The sequence below is a fragment of the Gekko japonicus genome, unplaced genomic scaffold (assembly GCF_001447785.1).
Source record: "Gekko japonicus isolate JY-2015 unplaced genomic scaffold, Gekko_japonicus_V1.1 scaffold696, whole genome shotgun sequence".
Classification (NCBI taxonomy): Eukaryota; Metazoa; Chordata; class Lepidosauria; order Squamata; family Gekkonidae; genus Gekko; species Gekko japonicus.
Genome location: NW_015161971.1, coordinates 74,827 through 89,310, shown reverse-complemented (window position 1 = coordinate 89,310; position 14,484 = coordinate 74,827). Strand labels below are relative to the sequence as shown.

The following is a 14,484-nucleotide window of genomic DNA, read 5'->3' as shown; positions in this document are numbered from 1 at the left end:
CCCGGCATCTCCAGTTAAGAAGGACCAGGCAGGAGGGGATGGGAAAGACCTCCACCTGAGACCCTGGAGAGCTGTAAAAAGGGGCCGTGGCTCAGTGGCAAAGCCTCTGCTTGGCATGCAGAAGGTCCCAGGTTCAATCCCCGGCATCTCCAGTTAAGAAGGACCAGGCAGGAGGTGATGGGAAAGACCTCTGCCTGAGACCCTGGAGAGCTGTAAAAAGGGGCCGTGGCTCAGTGGCAGAGCATCTGCTTGGCATGCAGAAGGTCCCAGGTTCAATCCCCGGCATCTCCAGTTAAGAAGGACCAGGCAGGAGGTGATGGGAAAGACCTCTGCCTGAGACCCTGGAGAGCTGTAAAAAGGGGCCGTGGCTCAGTGGCAGAGCATCTGCTTGGCATGCAGAAGGTCCCAGGTTCAATCCCCAGCATCTCCAGCTAAAAAGGACCAGGCAGGAGGGGATGGAAAAGACCTCAGCCTGAGACCCTGGAGAACTGCTGCCAGCCTGAGTCGACAATACTGACTTTGACCGACTGAGGGTCTGAGTCACTATAAGGCAGTTTTATGGAAGGGGGGGCTGTGGCTCAGAGGAAGAGCTTCTGCTTGCTCTGCAGAAGGCCCCAGGTTCAATCCCCATCATCTCCAGTTAAAAGGATCTCGGGTAGATAATGTGAAAGAGCTCAGCCGGAAACCCCTGAGAGCCGCTGCCAGCCTGAGTAGACAATACTGATCTGGAGGGACCAATGGCCTGATTCAGTATCAGTTAGCTTGAAGTGACACTTTCAGCATTTGCCTTTTAAGGATGGGCATTCCGCACCTTTGGATCCAGTGGTGATTTTTAACCTCTTCTGGCTACACCTGCATTGGTTAACGTAGGCCATATCAATCCGGTACAAGGGTGTGCCGAATCAAAAAAATACCCAAATAATACCTTGTCGGTATTTTTGGGGTATCACATAAGCCGAATACAGATCAGAGAACTATATTCAGCTGCCAGTATAGCTGAACCCTAAAAAGCTGACATTATTCGGCTTTTTTCCGGGTTCATTTTGCTACTCTTACAAGGTGTCAGTTAAACCTAACAGCCTGAACTGCCAGTCAGCTGTTTGGTTTAAACGCTTTCCTTCCTTCCCCGATCTCGGGGTGGGAAAGAAAGGCATTTTAATCATGTGTAGTTTCCCTGGCAGACCTTTTCCAGGTGCCCCGCGCCTGCAGGATACCTGCAAAAGATCAGGCAGGGAACCCAGGCATGTTTCCATGCCTGACCTTCACTTCCCCAGCTTGGGGGGGTGGGATGTTTAAATGCCTTTCTTTCCCTCCCTGAAAGAAAGGCATTAAAACTTACCTCCTCTGACTTTCCCTCCCCTCTCTGAGTTTCTCCGCAGGAGCTGAGCGGCTCATGGAGGGCAGGGAAACATGCCTGGGCTCCCTGCCTGCCCTTCTCCAACTACCCCATGTCAGCTAGAGAAGAGAAGGCAGAGAAAGGAGGCTTTCCCTTCTTAATTTCACTAACAGCAGACTGGGAAATTCACAAGGAAATCTACAGGGGCTGCCAGAAGGAAAGAAGGCATTTTAACATGCCTCCTTTCCCTCTGGTGGTGTATATCAGACCCAAATATATTCGGCAATTCCGAATAGCTCCCGATCCCAACACTTTACTGGTATTGGACTGCGGAAATTCGGCATTTACCAATATTTTTCGGGTCTAATTTACCCGAAGCCGAAAAATACTGGCTTTTTTTTTTTACACACTTCTAATCTGGTGCAGATCTGGTTTATAATGGAAACAGAAGTCCAGGAAGTCACTGGCCATCTTTAAGGAGCGGCTAGACAAACACTTGTCAGAGATGCTCAAGGCTGATCCTGCATCGAGCAGGGCTTTGGACGAGATGGCCTGTAGGGCCCCTTCCGACTCTGTGTGATTCTAAGTCCAGTCACAAATTTCCTGGGTGGCCTTAAGGAAGCCGCACTGTCTGCCACCGCAACACCCCCCCCCCCCAATCCCTTCTACACAGCAGAAAGAATAATACTGGTCTACAGGGGTCATTTCGCAGAAGAACTGTGGGAGCTCATTAGCATAACTCATTAGCATAACTTATTTGCATGTGCCACACCCCCTGACATCACCGGAAGTGTGTCAGAAGGCAACACCCACCGCTCAGGCTCCACTGGACTGTTTTGGACTGCTAGCTATTGGGGGGGGGGACGTACAGATCTGCCCTCACAGAGAAGGGAGAGCTTGTACCTGAATAAAACTTGCTCTTAAAGGTGCCACTGGACTGTTTTGGATTGCTAGCTATTGGGGGGGGGGACGTGCAGATCTGTCCTCGCAGATGAGGGAGAGCTTGTGCCTGAATAAAACTTGGTCTTAAAGGTGCCACTGGACTGTTTTGGGCTGGGGGGGGGCTCTGCAACTTACCTGGCTGTTTCTTGCTCTGACTGAGGGCTTCTGGGAGCAGGGGGTGGGGCTCGTTACATGTGCCCGCCCCCTGGGCTCTTTACTGCCGGAGCTCCGCTCCTGTGTGCTCCTGCAGGAAATGACCCCTGCTGGTCTACACTGCAGAGTGGTCGTGAGCAAGACTATAAAATGTACGAAGTGCCCAGAGGCCTTAGTATATCAAGTGTTATTCGTGACCAGAGCTCTGTTGCTCACACTTGGGCCAGGGTGGGGGTGAAAGGCCCCCCGTCCGGACTGTTTCCTTGGACCAGCCTTACTGATGCTCTTCCTGCAGGGATGCTGAAGGACGTGGTGAAAACTCTGGAGCAGCTCAGCGGGCACCGGAAGTGGAGGTGGCTCCTTCACTACAAAGAGACGAAGAAACTGAGAGAAAACGCAAGGTGAGAACTTCCGGCTCTCGATCGCCGGCCGGCTTCCCACTCTCCAGTGAGCAGATGCTTGGCAGATGCCTGTCGCAATCTTCTGTAGGCACCTGCTCCATAGAAAGAAACCAGCCTGGGCCATGATTTCAGCTCCGTTCTCTCCTCCTTCCCTCTGGCACTGGAAGCGTAGCTGCCATTTTGCTGCCAGGCAAGGATACAAGAGGGTCTTTTGAGAAACATGTCCTTTGCCCTATCCAGGCCCGTAGTCAGGATTTCGTGGCTTCTGGGGCAAATTTCTTTTCTGGTGGTGCTGAAGTTTTCGGTGCAGAAAGAAAAGCCATTTAGCCAATAGAAAGCTACTACCAGGATAGATCTCTAAATTGCAGGCTGCCAACCACTTTAAATGACAGTTCTCAGCTGCTGCAAGTTAATCACTTCTGCCAGCCTAAGCAACGATTCTGAGAAGAAGCCAGCAGGAGGGGGTGATGACTTCTACAGTCAAGGAAGCTAACACTTAGGCAGAAAAACTCTCTTAAAGGAGACCAGTTTCTTGACACAGAGTTAGAAGGGATCCTAGAGGTCACCTACTCCAACCCCATTGCTCAGTGTGGGCATTAGTCAATTACAGTACCCCCACTCTGCTTAAAGGAGCGCACACCTTTTTAAAAAGGTTTTTAAATTCACGACCTTGGAATCGTTGATCAGTATAGCTAGAGTAACACAATGGGGCCTAATCTCTAAAATCTATAAGGTTTTAGCTTCTCTAGATAGTGATACAAGCCTAACTTATCAAACTTTCTGGCATAAAGAATGCAACATTAGTTTGACAACAGAAGAGTGGCACAAAATATGGTCCTCTCCACCATTTCGTTCTAAAATCACCTCGCTGAAGCTCCAATCATTTAAAATTATGGCACATTGGTACCTCACCCCATGCAAACTGGCACAAATTTTGTGGCTTCTGGGGCAATTTTTTTTTCTGGTGGGGCTGAAGTTCTCAGGGCAGAAAGAAAAGCCATTTAGCCAATAGAAAGCTGTGACCAGGACAAATCTCTAAATTGCAAGTTGTCGCCCACTTTAGATGACAGTTCCCAGCTCTGCAAGTTAATCACTCCTGCCAGCCTAAGCAACAATCCTGAGAACAAGCTGGCAGGTGGAGGCGACGACTTCTATAGTCAAGATAGCTAACACTGAGGCAGAAAAACTCTCCTAAAGGAGATCAGTTTCTTGACACAAAGCTAGAAGGGATCCTAGAGGTCACCTACTCCAACCCCCTTGCTCAGTGCGGTAATTAGTCAGCTACAGCCCCCCAGTCTGCTTAAAGGAGCGCACACCTTTAAAAAAGTCTTTAAATGATTGAAAAGGTCATTTACAGGAGAAATTCTTGTGGGGCTGTGCCTTTAAGAAAGAGGGTGGAGCCCCCCCCAAGCCCCCACCGTACCTACGGGCCTGGCCCCATCCATGCCACTTTTAGAAATATCACCAGCCCTGGAAAGGGTGCATTTGTTTTGGGGCGGAGATCTTTCCGTGCTGACCTCCCGACCCGCTCTCATCCCACAGGGTGGACCCCGCGGCATGCTCCAAGGACTCGATCCTCCGGTCCTGCCAAGGGGCCGATTTCACCGAAGTCCTTCACTACCACCGGTGCGACTCCCGATCCGCCCCGAGACCCGAGTATTTGAATTGCTTGTTGAACTTGCAGGTGCAGAACATTGGTGCTCGACTGGCCGTCTTTCTGACAGGTAAGGAAGCCGCTTCCTCTCGGTACGCTTCCCTGGCTTGGGCCTCGGATCTTAAGCACCCCCTTCCCTTTGCAGGGGGACGTGGAAAGTGACTGCAGGAACCAGGAGAACCATGTGAGCTTGTGGTGGCATTGCCGCAGTGGGCAGATCACCCGTGGTGGTGGTGGGAGGCTTTCAGAAAGCAACAGCATCCCCTGGCAATGTTCCCTCTAAGCTGTGGAGTCTTGTGAGCAAAAATTCTACTTTGTGAGCTACTGGCATTAAAGTTGTGAGCGAGCTATTTGGCTACTGCATGAATTAGTTTGCTCTGGAGCCCTCATTCCTGAGCTGAGAGAAAAATGTGTGAGCCGGAGGCTAAAAAACTGTGAGCTAGCTCACACTAACTCAGCTTAGAGGCAACACTGCCCCCTGGAGTCACTTCATAGTTACATCAAGCTGTTGACGCCGTCCAGAGTGAAGAGCAGGCTGTCCCGAATATCACGGGACTTCAGTTGATATGAGGCGTAGATTCAGGATGGACCGAAGGGGGTACTTCTTTGCACAGCGAGTGATGAAAATGTGGAATTCTCTGCCAGAGGATGTAGTGATGGCCACAGGCATAGAAGGCTTTAATGGGGGTGAGACAGATTGATGGAGAAGAGGTCTGTCAGTGGCTGCTAGCCTCACACTAACTCAGCTTAGAGGGAACGCTGGCCGCAATTGGTCTTGGGAGAATCGACAATCCTTTCCTCTCCAGGACTTAGGGGTGGCTGCCCGCCCCCCACGACTACTGGCAGGGGGTGGGGTCTTAATGGGCGCTCGGGGGCCCTTGCCGGCAACACATTGACATTGCTGGTGACACGCTGACATCACTTCCTGTGCACACCGGAAATGAATGCCAGTGATGCTCTGGCATTTGGGCAAACCTCTGTGGTTGAACCATAGAGTTTTGCCCAAATAGCAGAGTGTCCCGACTCCCCAGTGTCACCAAGTAGCGTGTGGATGTTAACTTCCTTGTGCACAGCGAATGAAGAAGAAGAAGAGATTGGATTTATACCCCACCCTTCACTACCCAAAGGTGTCTCAGAGCGGCTTACAAACTCCTTTCCCTTCCCCTCCCCACCACAGACACTCTGGGAGGCAGGTGGGGCTGAGAGATCTCTGACAGAAACTGCTGTTTCAAGAACAGCTCTTATCAGAACTACGGCTTGCCCAAGGTCATCCAGCCACGTGCAAGTGGAGGCGTGGGGAATCAAACCCGGTTCTCCCAGTTTGGAGTTCGCACTCTTAACCACTACACCAAACTGATGTCAGCAGGTTGGGACCAATGCCCCCTGTAAGCTGTAAAGTCTGGTGAGCAAGAACCCTACTTTGTGAACTACTGGCATTAAAGTGGTGAGCGAGCAATTTGGCTACCGCAGAAATTAGTTTACGCTGTAGCCATCCTTCCCTGAGCTAAGACAAAAATGTGTGAGCCGGAGGCTAAAAAAATTGTGAGCTAGCTCACATTAACTCAGCTTAGAGGGAACACTGGTTGGGATGCTGCCGATACCCCCTGCCCATTTTGGCAGCATTCCCCTCCCACACACACACCAGCTAGCTGAGCTGTGGCTAGGAGCATCCACTTGGGGCAGAAAATCCCCTGCCCCCGGTTGGGGTCTAGTAACAAATAAATATACACTGCAAAAACCTATTAACAAACGAATGTGTTTGATTTATGTTCATCATTTAGTAAAATGCATAGTGTATCATTCTTTCATCCTAGTCAGGTATAAATATCCATTACATCCAATAAGCAATAACATTCAGTACATATAGATTGCTAACTACCAGACAATTTTGCATCAGTGCTTTAAAAGTCAAGCCCCAACAGGAGTTTCTAGAATTATAAGCCCGCTTCTCCTTGCATGAAGTCTTCCAAAAAGGGGGGACAGCCTTCTTAATAGTTGTATGGATGCTTTTTGCCGGTCCTACAAAAGACACATTGTGCAGCTAACATTCATGGACGGAGTGCTCCTGTCATTCAGCCTGTCACCTCTTGGTCCAAGACTAGCTGACAGTATACAGAGGCGTCAGTAACACCCGCCCACATCTTCTTTCCTCCATACAGAAAACCCCAGTGCCAGCAGAGAGGCCTTCGAGAGCAAAGGGATCTTGGTGCTGGATGTAAATACTTTTGTCGCGACGGCACAGGACTTGGCGACGTCCTGCAGAAGCAATTATTGGTAAGGGCAGGGCTATTTTTGGGCAGGAACGCACAGGAACGGAGTTCCGGCTGGCTCCCAAGTTGGCCACGCCCAGCAGGAACTCATTAGAATATTAGGCCACACCCAACAGCAGAAACTCATTAGAACTGGCTACATTAGGGGTGTGTGGCCTAACATGCAAAGGAGTCCCTGCTACAAAAAAAGGCCCTGGGTTTTGACAACAAACAAGGTAAACAGAATAACAAGCAAAAGGTGGGTGTGGCTGGATGACCACACTTCTGGTAACATGGGGGTGTGGCCTAATGTGCTAATGGGCTGTGCTGTCAGGGGTGTGGCCCAATATGCTAATGAGTTTCTGCTGTTGGGTGTGGCCTATTATGCTAATGAGTTCCTGCTGGGCTTTTTCTACAAAAAGAGCCCTGGAAGGGTAATCGCGGCCGGTCGGGGGGACCACCAGGAGAAACGGGGAGCCTGAAATCATCCAAAAGAAGGCACATGCAGCGGTGGAGGGGTTCAGGGCCGGTACTTCGTTGCGACGCCCTCTGCGGCTCTCCAGAAATATCACAGGACCAAACAGGAGCTCATGCCGGGACTACCGTGAAGAGGTTGCACAGTGTGTGATTTTTTTGGTTTTCACTTGAAAAGTAGATGCACAGAGCGAAGGAGCTCCACACGCCTGCTTTCAAAGCGGGGGGGGGGGATCCCACTGGAATTTGCCTTCATGGCGTCGTCTTTTCACTCTCACAAGGTAGATGTGGAAGGCTGCCTTGCCCACTGATTTCCTCAAAGGCTGCCACCTGGTGGTCCTTGAGAGAACAGCATCGGTCGCTGAGTCCTTCGCCGTTTCGTCCCAAGAGTTCAGGTGATGATACACATGGGTTTTTCCCTCGCAAGGCCGTCAGGTTAGAACAGATAAAACAAGTCCTTCTTCACCCAAAGAGTGATTAACACATGGAATTCACTGCCACAGGAAGTGGTGGCAGCTACAAGCATGGACAGCTTCAAGAGGGAATTAGATAAGCATATGGAACAGAGGTCCATCAGGGGCTATTAGCCACAAGGTATAGATAGTAACTCTCGGTCTGGGGTGAGTGATGCTCTGTATTCTTGATGCTTTGGGGGGAGGCAACAGTGGGAGGGCTTCCAGTCTCTTGGCCCCACTGGTGGACCTTCTAATGGCCCCTAGTATTTTTGGCCACTGTGTGACACAGAGTGTTGGACTGGATGGGCCATTGACCTGATTCAACACTGGCTTCTCTGATGTCCTTATGTCTGGGTCAAGGGATGCTCTGTATTCTTGGTGCTTGGGGGGGGCAACAGTGGGAGGGCTTCTAGTGTCCTGGCCCCACTGGTGGACCTCCTGATGGCCTCTAGTATTTTTGGCCACTGTGTGACAAGAATGTTGGACTGGATGGGCCATTGGCTTGATCCAGCACTGGCTTCTCTTATGTTCTTATGTCTGGGGCCAGTGATGTTGTTTTTTTTGGTGGTGGGGGGGGGGGGGGCAACAGTGGGAGGGCTTCTGGAGTTCTGCCCCCACAGTTGGACCTCCTGATGGCACCTGGTCTTTTGGGCCACTGTGTGACACAGGATGTTGGGACTGAATGGGCCATTAACCTGATCCAAAACTGGCTTCTCTTATGTCCTTATGTCTCGGGCCAGTGATGTTCTGTATTCTTGGTGCTTGGGGGGGGGGGGTCAACAGTGGGAGGGCTTCTGGTGTCCTGGCCCCACTGGTGGACCTCCTGATGGCCCCTGGTCTTTTTGGCCACTGTGTGACACAGAGTGTTGGACCGGATGGGCCACTGACCTGATCCAACACTGGCTTCTCTCACGTCAGCTTGTTTTAGGTCACTCCACTCTGCCCTACAATCAGATAGGGCACCGATAGAGAAATATCCAGTTATGCCACAGCATTCAAAAAGGATGTGGACAGAACGGAGCGGGTGCAGAATAGTTCCCGGTGATCGAATAGTTTTACCATAGAGTTTCTAGGGATTCCCAGAGCTACCATGTGTCCCTTTTAGGGTCTTACCGGAAGCGACGCAGTGCTGCACATGCTCAGGGGCAGACCAAAGAGTGTTTCAGGGCTCTAGTCTGGAAGCGGAGCCTTGGGTGCCGCCTGCCTCCTTCAGGAGTTGATCCTTCGAACTTTGCAGGGAGGTGGCTCTTCAGAGGAAACCATCTGCAGGAACTCCTGCACAGAGGAAAAGGAAGGCCCTCCTAACGCTCGCTCTGGAGGAGAAATGCTAGGAGGCAAAACGTGCCTGAGAGCGCTGCTACCTCTATGGTGCCTTCTCGTCCCGCAGCCCGACACTGAGATACACTTCAAAAACTTCTCCCCTCGGGACTTAAAATGGAAGAAGTCAATATGGCGAAAAGGACTTTGATGTGGTATATGATTACAACTGCCAGAATGACTTGTGCTCAATGTTGGAAACAAGATAGAATTCCTGAAATTGACGAGCGGAGAAAGAAATTACTTTTTATGGTTGAAATGGATAAAATGACAAGGAAGCTTAAGAATCTGGAAGCGGAAGAATTTTTTGCAGATTGGAAAGACTTCAAAGAATATTTAGAGAAATATTGGGATGTAAAGAACAACTTAATTTGCTTTGAGAATTATTAAAGAATGATAATAGAAAAAAAGATTAATGTATAAGAATAATAGTGGAAAGAAATGTTACCTGTAGATTGTGATAGATTATATTATAAAGAAATATTGAGAGAATTTAAGATATGGGTTGGAGGTTGGAGCACTTTGGGAAGCCGTAAAGGGGAGGGGGATAGGAGAAAAGGATATATGACGAATTGAAATGGATTGTGAGTTGGATTTTTTAATTATATCCTAATAAAGTGTTTATGGAGAGAAAAAAACTTCTCCCGTCGGTGACGGATGTTCTTTTTCGTTTCAGATAACCAGGATGCCTCTTTGACGACCCCGGGGCCAGATACTGAGCAAGCAAATTTCTTTCTTTCCTGAAATTCTACGAAGAGATGAATTTGGGTTTGGGGTTTGTTTCCAGTCGTGCACCGCGAAAACCGCCCACGGAGGTGCGACAGGACAGAGTTTTTTCTCCCTCATCTCCCCCCGCACCCCCCACAATTCCACGAATAGGATCGACAGCTATTTTATTTATGGGCTTTACAGAAGACGTCGTCATTTAACCACCGCATGGACCTTCTTACGAAGAGAAATCCTTATGAATTGGTGGTCGGAAGGATAGCGTTTTAACACACCCGGGTCGTGCAGCTCAGCAGAACTTGTCATAGGAAAAACAAACAAACACATACCTGTCTACTTGAAGGTTCAGCACTCACTCACTACTTAGGCCAGCCGTCACACTCTCGGTGGTACATAAGGGGTGCGATCCACCTGGAAGTTGTCCCGAACAAGCCCCCACTGCTCTGGGGCGGCTCCTCTTGTGCAAAAGCCCTTCCCAACGGATTGGGCCCAGTGTACTTGAACTGCAGGCACTCTAGGGTCTGGTTTCTTCTTTTTTTTGTGTGTGCATCAAAATATTTAATGTTGTTCCTGTGCAATCAACACTCTCTTTCTTCACTAGTTACTAACTGTCAAGGAGTAGAACCCGCCTCCTTGTACGTAGGCCTCCTCATGTCCTATTTATGGTATTGCAATAAAGGTTCCGAATACATCGTAGCTCTAACGGCGAGCAAAAGTTAAAAAAAAAAAAAGACGCCTCGGCCGTCACTCTGGAGGCCGTTTTGTAAACTAATCTTTATAAATAAAAGCGGATGGGGAAAAAAAAAGGCACTGGCTTGGCTTGATCCGGGAGTTGCCAAGATCCCGACCGCGTGCCGGAGAGCAGCTTTGGACTCTTTCGGCTACCCTCCCAGTTCTGGTTTTGCACGTAGGAGCGGGGTTGGGTGTATCAGTAGCACTGTAGGCTGGCATGAATGACTGATTGGAAACACCACGGAAGCCCTGTTAGAGCACTCACCTGCCCCAGGAGCAGGGGTCATTTCCTGCAGGAGCGGGCAGGAGCAGAGCTCCGGCAGTAAAGAGCCCAGGGGGTGGGCACATGCAACAAGCCCCGCCCCCTGCTCCCAGCAGCCCTCTGTCAGTGCAAGAAGCAGCCAGGTAAGTTGCAGAGCTCCCCCCCGGTCCAAAACAGTCCAGTGGCACCTTTAAGACCAAGTTTTATTCAGGTACAAGCTCTCCCTCCTCCCCCCCTGCGAGGGAAGAATTTCACGTTCCCCCCCCCCCCAAATAGCTAGAAATCTAAAATAGTCCCGTGGAGCCTGAGCGGTGGGCGTTGCCTTCTGACACATTTCCGGTGTTGTCAGGGGGTGTGGCATATGCAAATAAGTTATGCTAATGAGCTCCTGCACCTCTTTTTCTACGAAATGACCCCTGCCCAGGAGAATACATTCAGATGGGTCGCCATGTGGGTCTGAAGCCACAGGACAAAGTTCGAGTCCAGCAGCACCTTTAAGACCAAAGTTTTATTTTGGTATAAGCTTTCGTGGGCATGGCTCACTTCTTCAGGTTCATTCTGAAGTGAGCGTGCACATGGAAGCTTATACCCCAGAATTAAACTTCGTTGGTCTTAAAGATGCCGCTGGACGCAGACTCTGTTCTTTTCCCCAGGAGGGGGAGCGACGGCTTGGGAGGCTGTAAGCGGCCTGAATAAATTTCAGTTTGAGGGCCAGTTTGGTGTAGCGTGGTGTTTAAGATTGAAGGTCAAAGACGGCGGGGACAGCAAAGGATGAGATGGTTAGACAGTGTCATCGATGCAACGGACATGAAGTTGAGCAAATTTCAGAGGATGGCGGAAGACTGGAAGGCCTGGCGTGATCTGGTCCATGGGGTTGCGAAGAGTCGGACCCGACTGTGCGGCTGAACAACAAGAAGTGTTTAAGAGTGGCTGACTCTAATCCGGGAGAACCGGGTTTGATTCCCCCACTCCTCCTCCACATGCGGCCAGCTGGGTGACCTTGGGCCAGTCACAAGTTCTCTTAGAGCTGTTCTCTCGAGCAGATCCAGAAAGAGCTCTCTCAGGCCCGCCTACCTCACAGGGTGTCTGTTGCGGGGAGGGGAAGGGAAAGGAGATTATAAGTCACTCGGAGACTCCCAAGTGAAGGGCGGGGTATAAATCCAATCTCCTCTTCTTCAGATGCTTTTGAAGGCTCAGAGGTGGAGGCTGACTCTTCCCGTATCCGGGGGCAGCCCCTTTCCTTCACAGCATGCTATGATGCCCGTTTAGACCATTTTGCTGCTGCCTCTGCTGCCACCACCCACCAGTTCAAAATACCCCAACCTCACTGAGCCTTCGGACACCTTTTGAATGTTGAGAGGGCATGGGTTGCTACTAGACAGACACCGTTGGGGACAGCTGTGGTGTTTCTTCAGGGTCAAATATACTTGAAGGGATTTCCTCCAGTCTCTCCCCCGCCCCTTCCCGGATCTATAGTTTCAGAAAGTTCCAATAAAACAAAATGTACCTGGAGAAAAAGCACAGGATCCCACTTTTCAAAGGGGGACCAAAGGAAAACCTACTCCTCCCACAGTTGGCCAAGCATCTTAATAGCGAATCCAGTTGAAACAGATTGGGGGTGGCAGTGGTAACCTTAGAGACTAGTTGCCAAGTCTTTGCAGAATCAGGGACCCAATTTTAGTGTGGATCTAACTGGCAATGCCGGGGGTTGAACCTGAGACTTTCGGCGTGCCAAGCAAGGGGCTCTTCTACCGAATCCCAGTGTTCAAAAGCTAAATAGGTCCCTGCCCTGAGCACCTTAAGTTGGTAAAACGTGCACCGTGGGAGGAGAGCTACAGAAGGCGGGCTGTGGGACCTGGCTCGTTGATGCAGCTGCGGTTTGGTGTTTCCTTTGTGGAGCGAAGCCCATTGGGCAAAGCTAAATCCCCCTTTCAAGCCCTGTTCCTTGGTGAGTGGAACATTTATTTATTTATTCAATCACTAGGAAAAAGGCCCAGTGTGGAAATAAATACAACAGCCTCTAGAAAGAGGCTCTGGGCGGGTACCCCGGCCTTAGACACTCAGTGTCAATTTGCTGTGGCGACCTCAGCAGGGTATGATAACACTGAGTCCACCATTTTCTCCAGAGGAACTGATCTCTGCTACTTAAAGAACAGCTGTAATTTTGAGTGATCTCCAGCCCTCACCTGGAGATTGACAACGATGGCTCCCCAGAAGGGAATAGTTGGTTTGTAGGGTGGAGTCTATGGCTTTGTACCTGTCCGAGGTCCCACACCTCCTGTAACCTCACCCTCTCCAGGCTCCATCCCTCACATCTCCAGGAGTTTCCCACCTGGAGTTGGCAATCCTGTCTCCTTCCCAGCCAATCATCAACCTACCTTTATTTCCCCCTCACTCTTCAGCTTTCCACCCCACACACACCTGCAGCCTCTCCGGTGCTCTGAAGCCCTGACTGCTACATCACATTGGCTATCATACGGGGGCCACCTCAGCAGCATAGGATACAGAGCCCACCATTTTCTCCAGGGGAACTGATCTCTGCCATCTGGAAAGCAGTTGTAATTCGGAGTGATCTCCAGCCCTCACCTGGAGATTGGACACATTTTACCTCAGAACAGCAAACTGTTTAGAATGTTAGAGGCAAAAGCCAATCAAGTCGCATATGCAAACGACCTCTGTGTTCCGAGGCAAAGGCCAATGAGGCTGCATATGCAAATAACCTCTGTGTTCTGACTGGCTATGGGGGGGAGAGGAACAGCAAACTGTTTAGAATGTTGGAGGCGAGACTCAAGCAATGCAGCCAGTGGATAGGGACAGATCCTGAGTGACACACCAGGGCGCCAACCAATTCCGGAGCCTGTGGAATGTTCTAGAGAAGTGCCACCACCATTCCGCTTTTATATATAAGGGAGATTCCCCGCCCTCCCTTCTGAAGCAGGCTCATCTTATGAGCTTCTTATAGGGAGAACCAAATATTACAAATGCCACTAGTAGAAATCATCAAAGATTGCCAAAACACTATATTAAACAACTATAAAGTTGATGATGTCACAACAACAACACTTATACTGTAACTATATTAAGGCATAAGATACAATATTTCCTCCTTTGAAGATAAAACATAAAGTCCATGTATTCAGTGTAACTTGATAACTTGATAGGAGTCCACATAGTCATAACATATTCCAAACGGCCTTTGCAAAGACGCCCACTCTAGATATTTGGAAGATGCGCTTCCTGCGAAACTGTGAGTGGAACCTGATTTCAGCAATTTCAACAGACCACAAGGTTCACACAGCCGGCAAACCGAAGTCGAAGGAAACGCATCTTCCAAATATCTAGAATGGGCGTCTTTGCAAAGGCTGTTTGGAATACGTTATGACTATGTGGATGTCCTCCTATCAAGTTACACTGAATACATGGACTTTATGTCTTATCTTCAAAGGAGGAAATATTGCATCTTATGCCTTAATATATTTACAGTATGCATAAATGTTGTTGTTGTGACACCACCAACTTTATAATTGTTTAAATATACTGTTTTGCCAATCTTTGATGGTGCTTTCTACTAGTGGAATTTGTAATATTTGGGACTCCTGTGACCAGGGGTCATTTCCTACAGGAGCGCACAGGAGCGGAGCTCTGGCAGTAAAGAACCCAGGGGGTGGGCACATGCAACAAGCCCAACCCCCTGCTCCCAGCAGCCCTCAGTCAGAGCATGAAGCAGCCAGGTAAGCTGCAGAACACCCCCCCCGGGCCCAAACAGTCCAGGGGCCCCTCTAA

The 14,484-nt window shown here is 49.8% G+C and overlaps 1 protein-coding gene across 1 annotated transcript in view; it reads left to right on the top strand.

Moving 5' to 3' along the window:
* FAM208B (family with sequence similarity 208 member B) overlaps window positions 1-10,493 on the top strand; it is a 41,025-nt gene extending 30,532 nt beyond the window's left edge. The window contains exons 7-10 of the mRNA XM_015429672.1: window positions 2,727-2,832; window positions 4,375-4,556; window positions 6,646-6,760; window positions 9,658-10,493. Coding sequence (XP_015285158.1) covers window positions 2,727-2,832; window positions 4,375-4,556; window positions 6,646-6,760; window position 9,658 — 404 coding nt within the window. The 3' untranslated portion in view covers window positions 9,659-10,493. The remainder of the gene's footprint in view (window positions 1-2,726; window positions 2,833-4,374; window positions 4,557-6,645; window positions 6,761-9,657) is intronic.
* The last annotated feature ends 3,991 nt before the right edge of the window (window positions 10,494-14,484 follow it).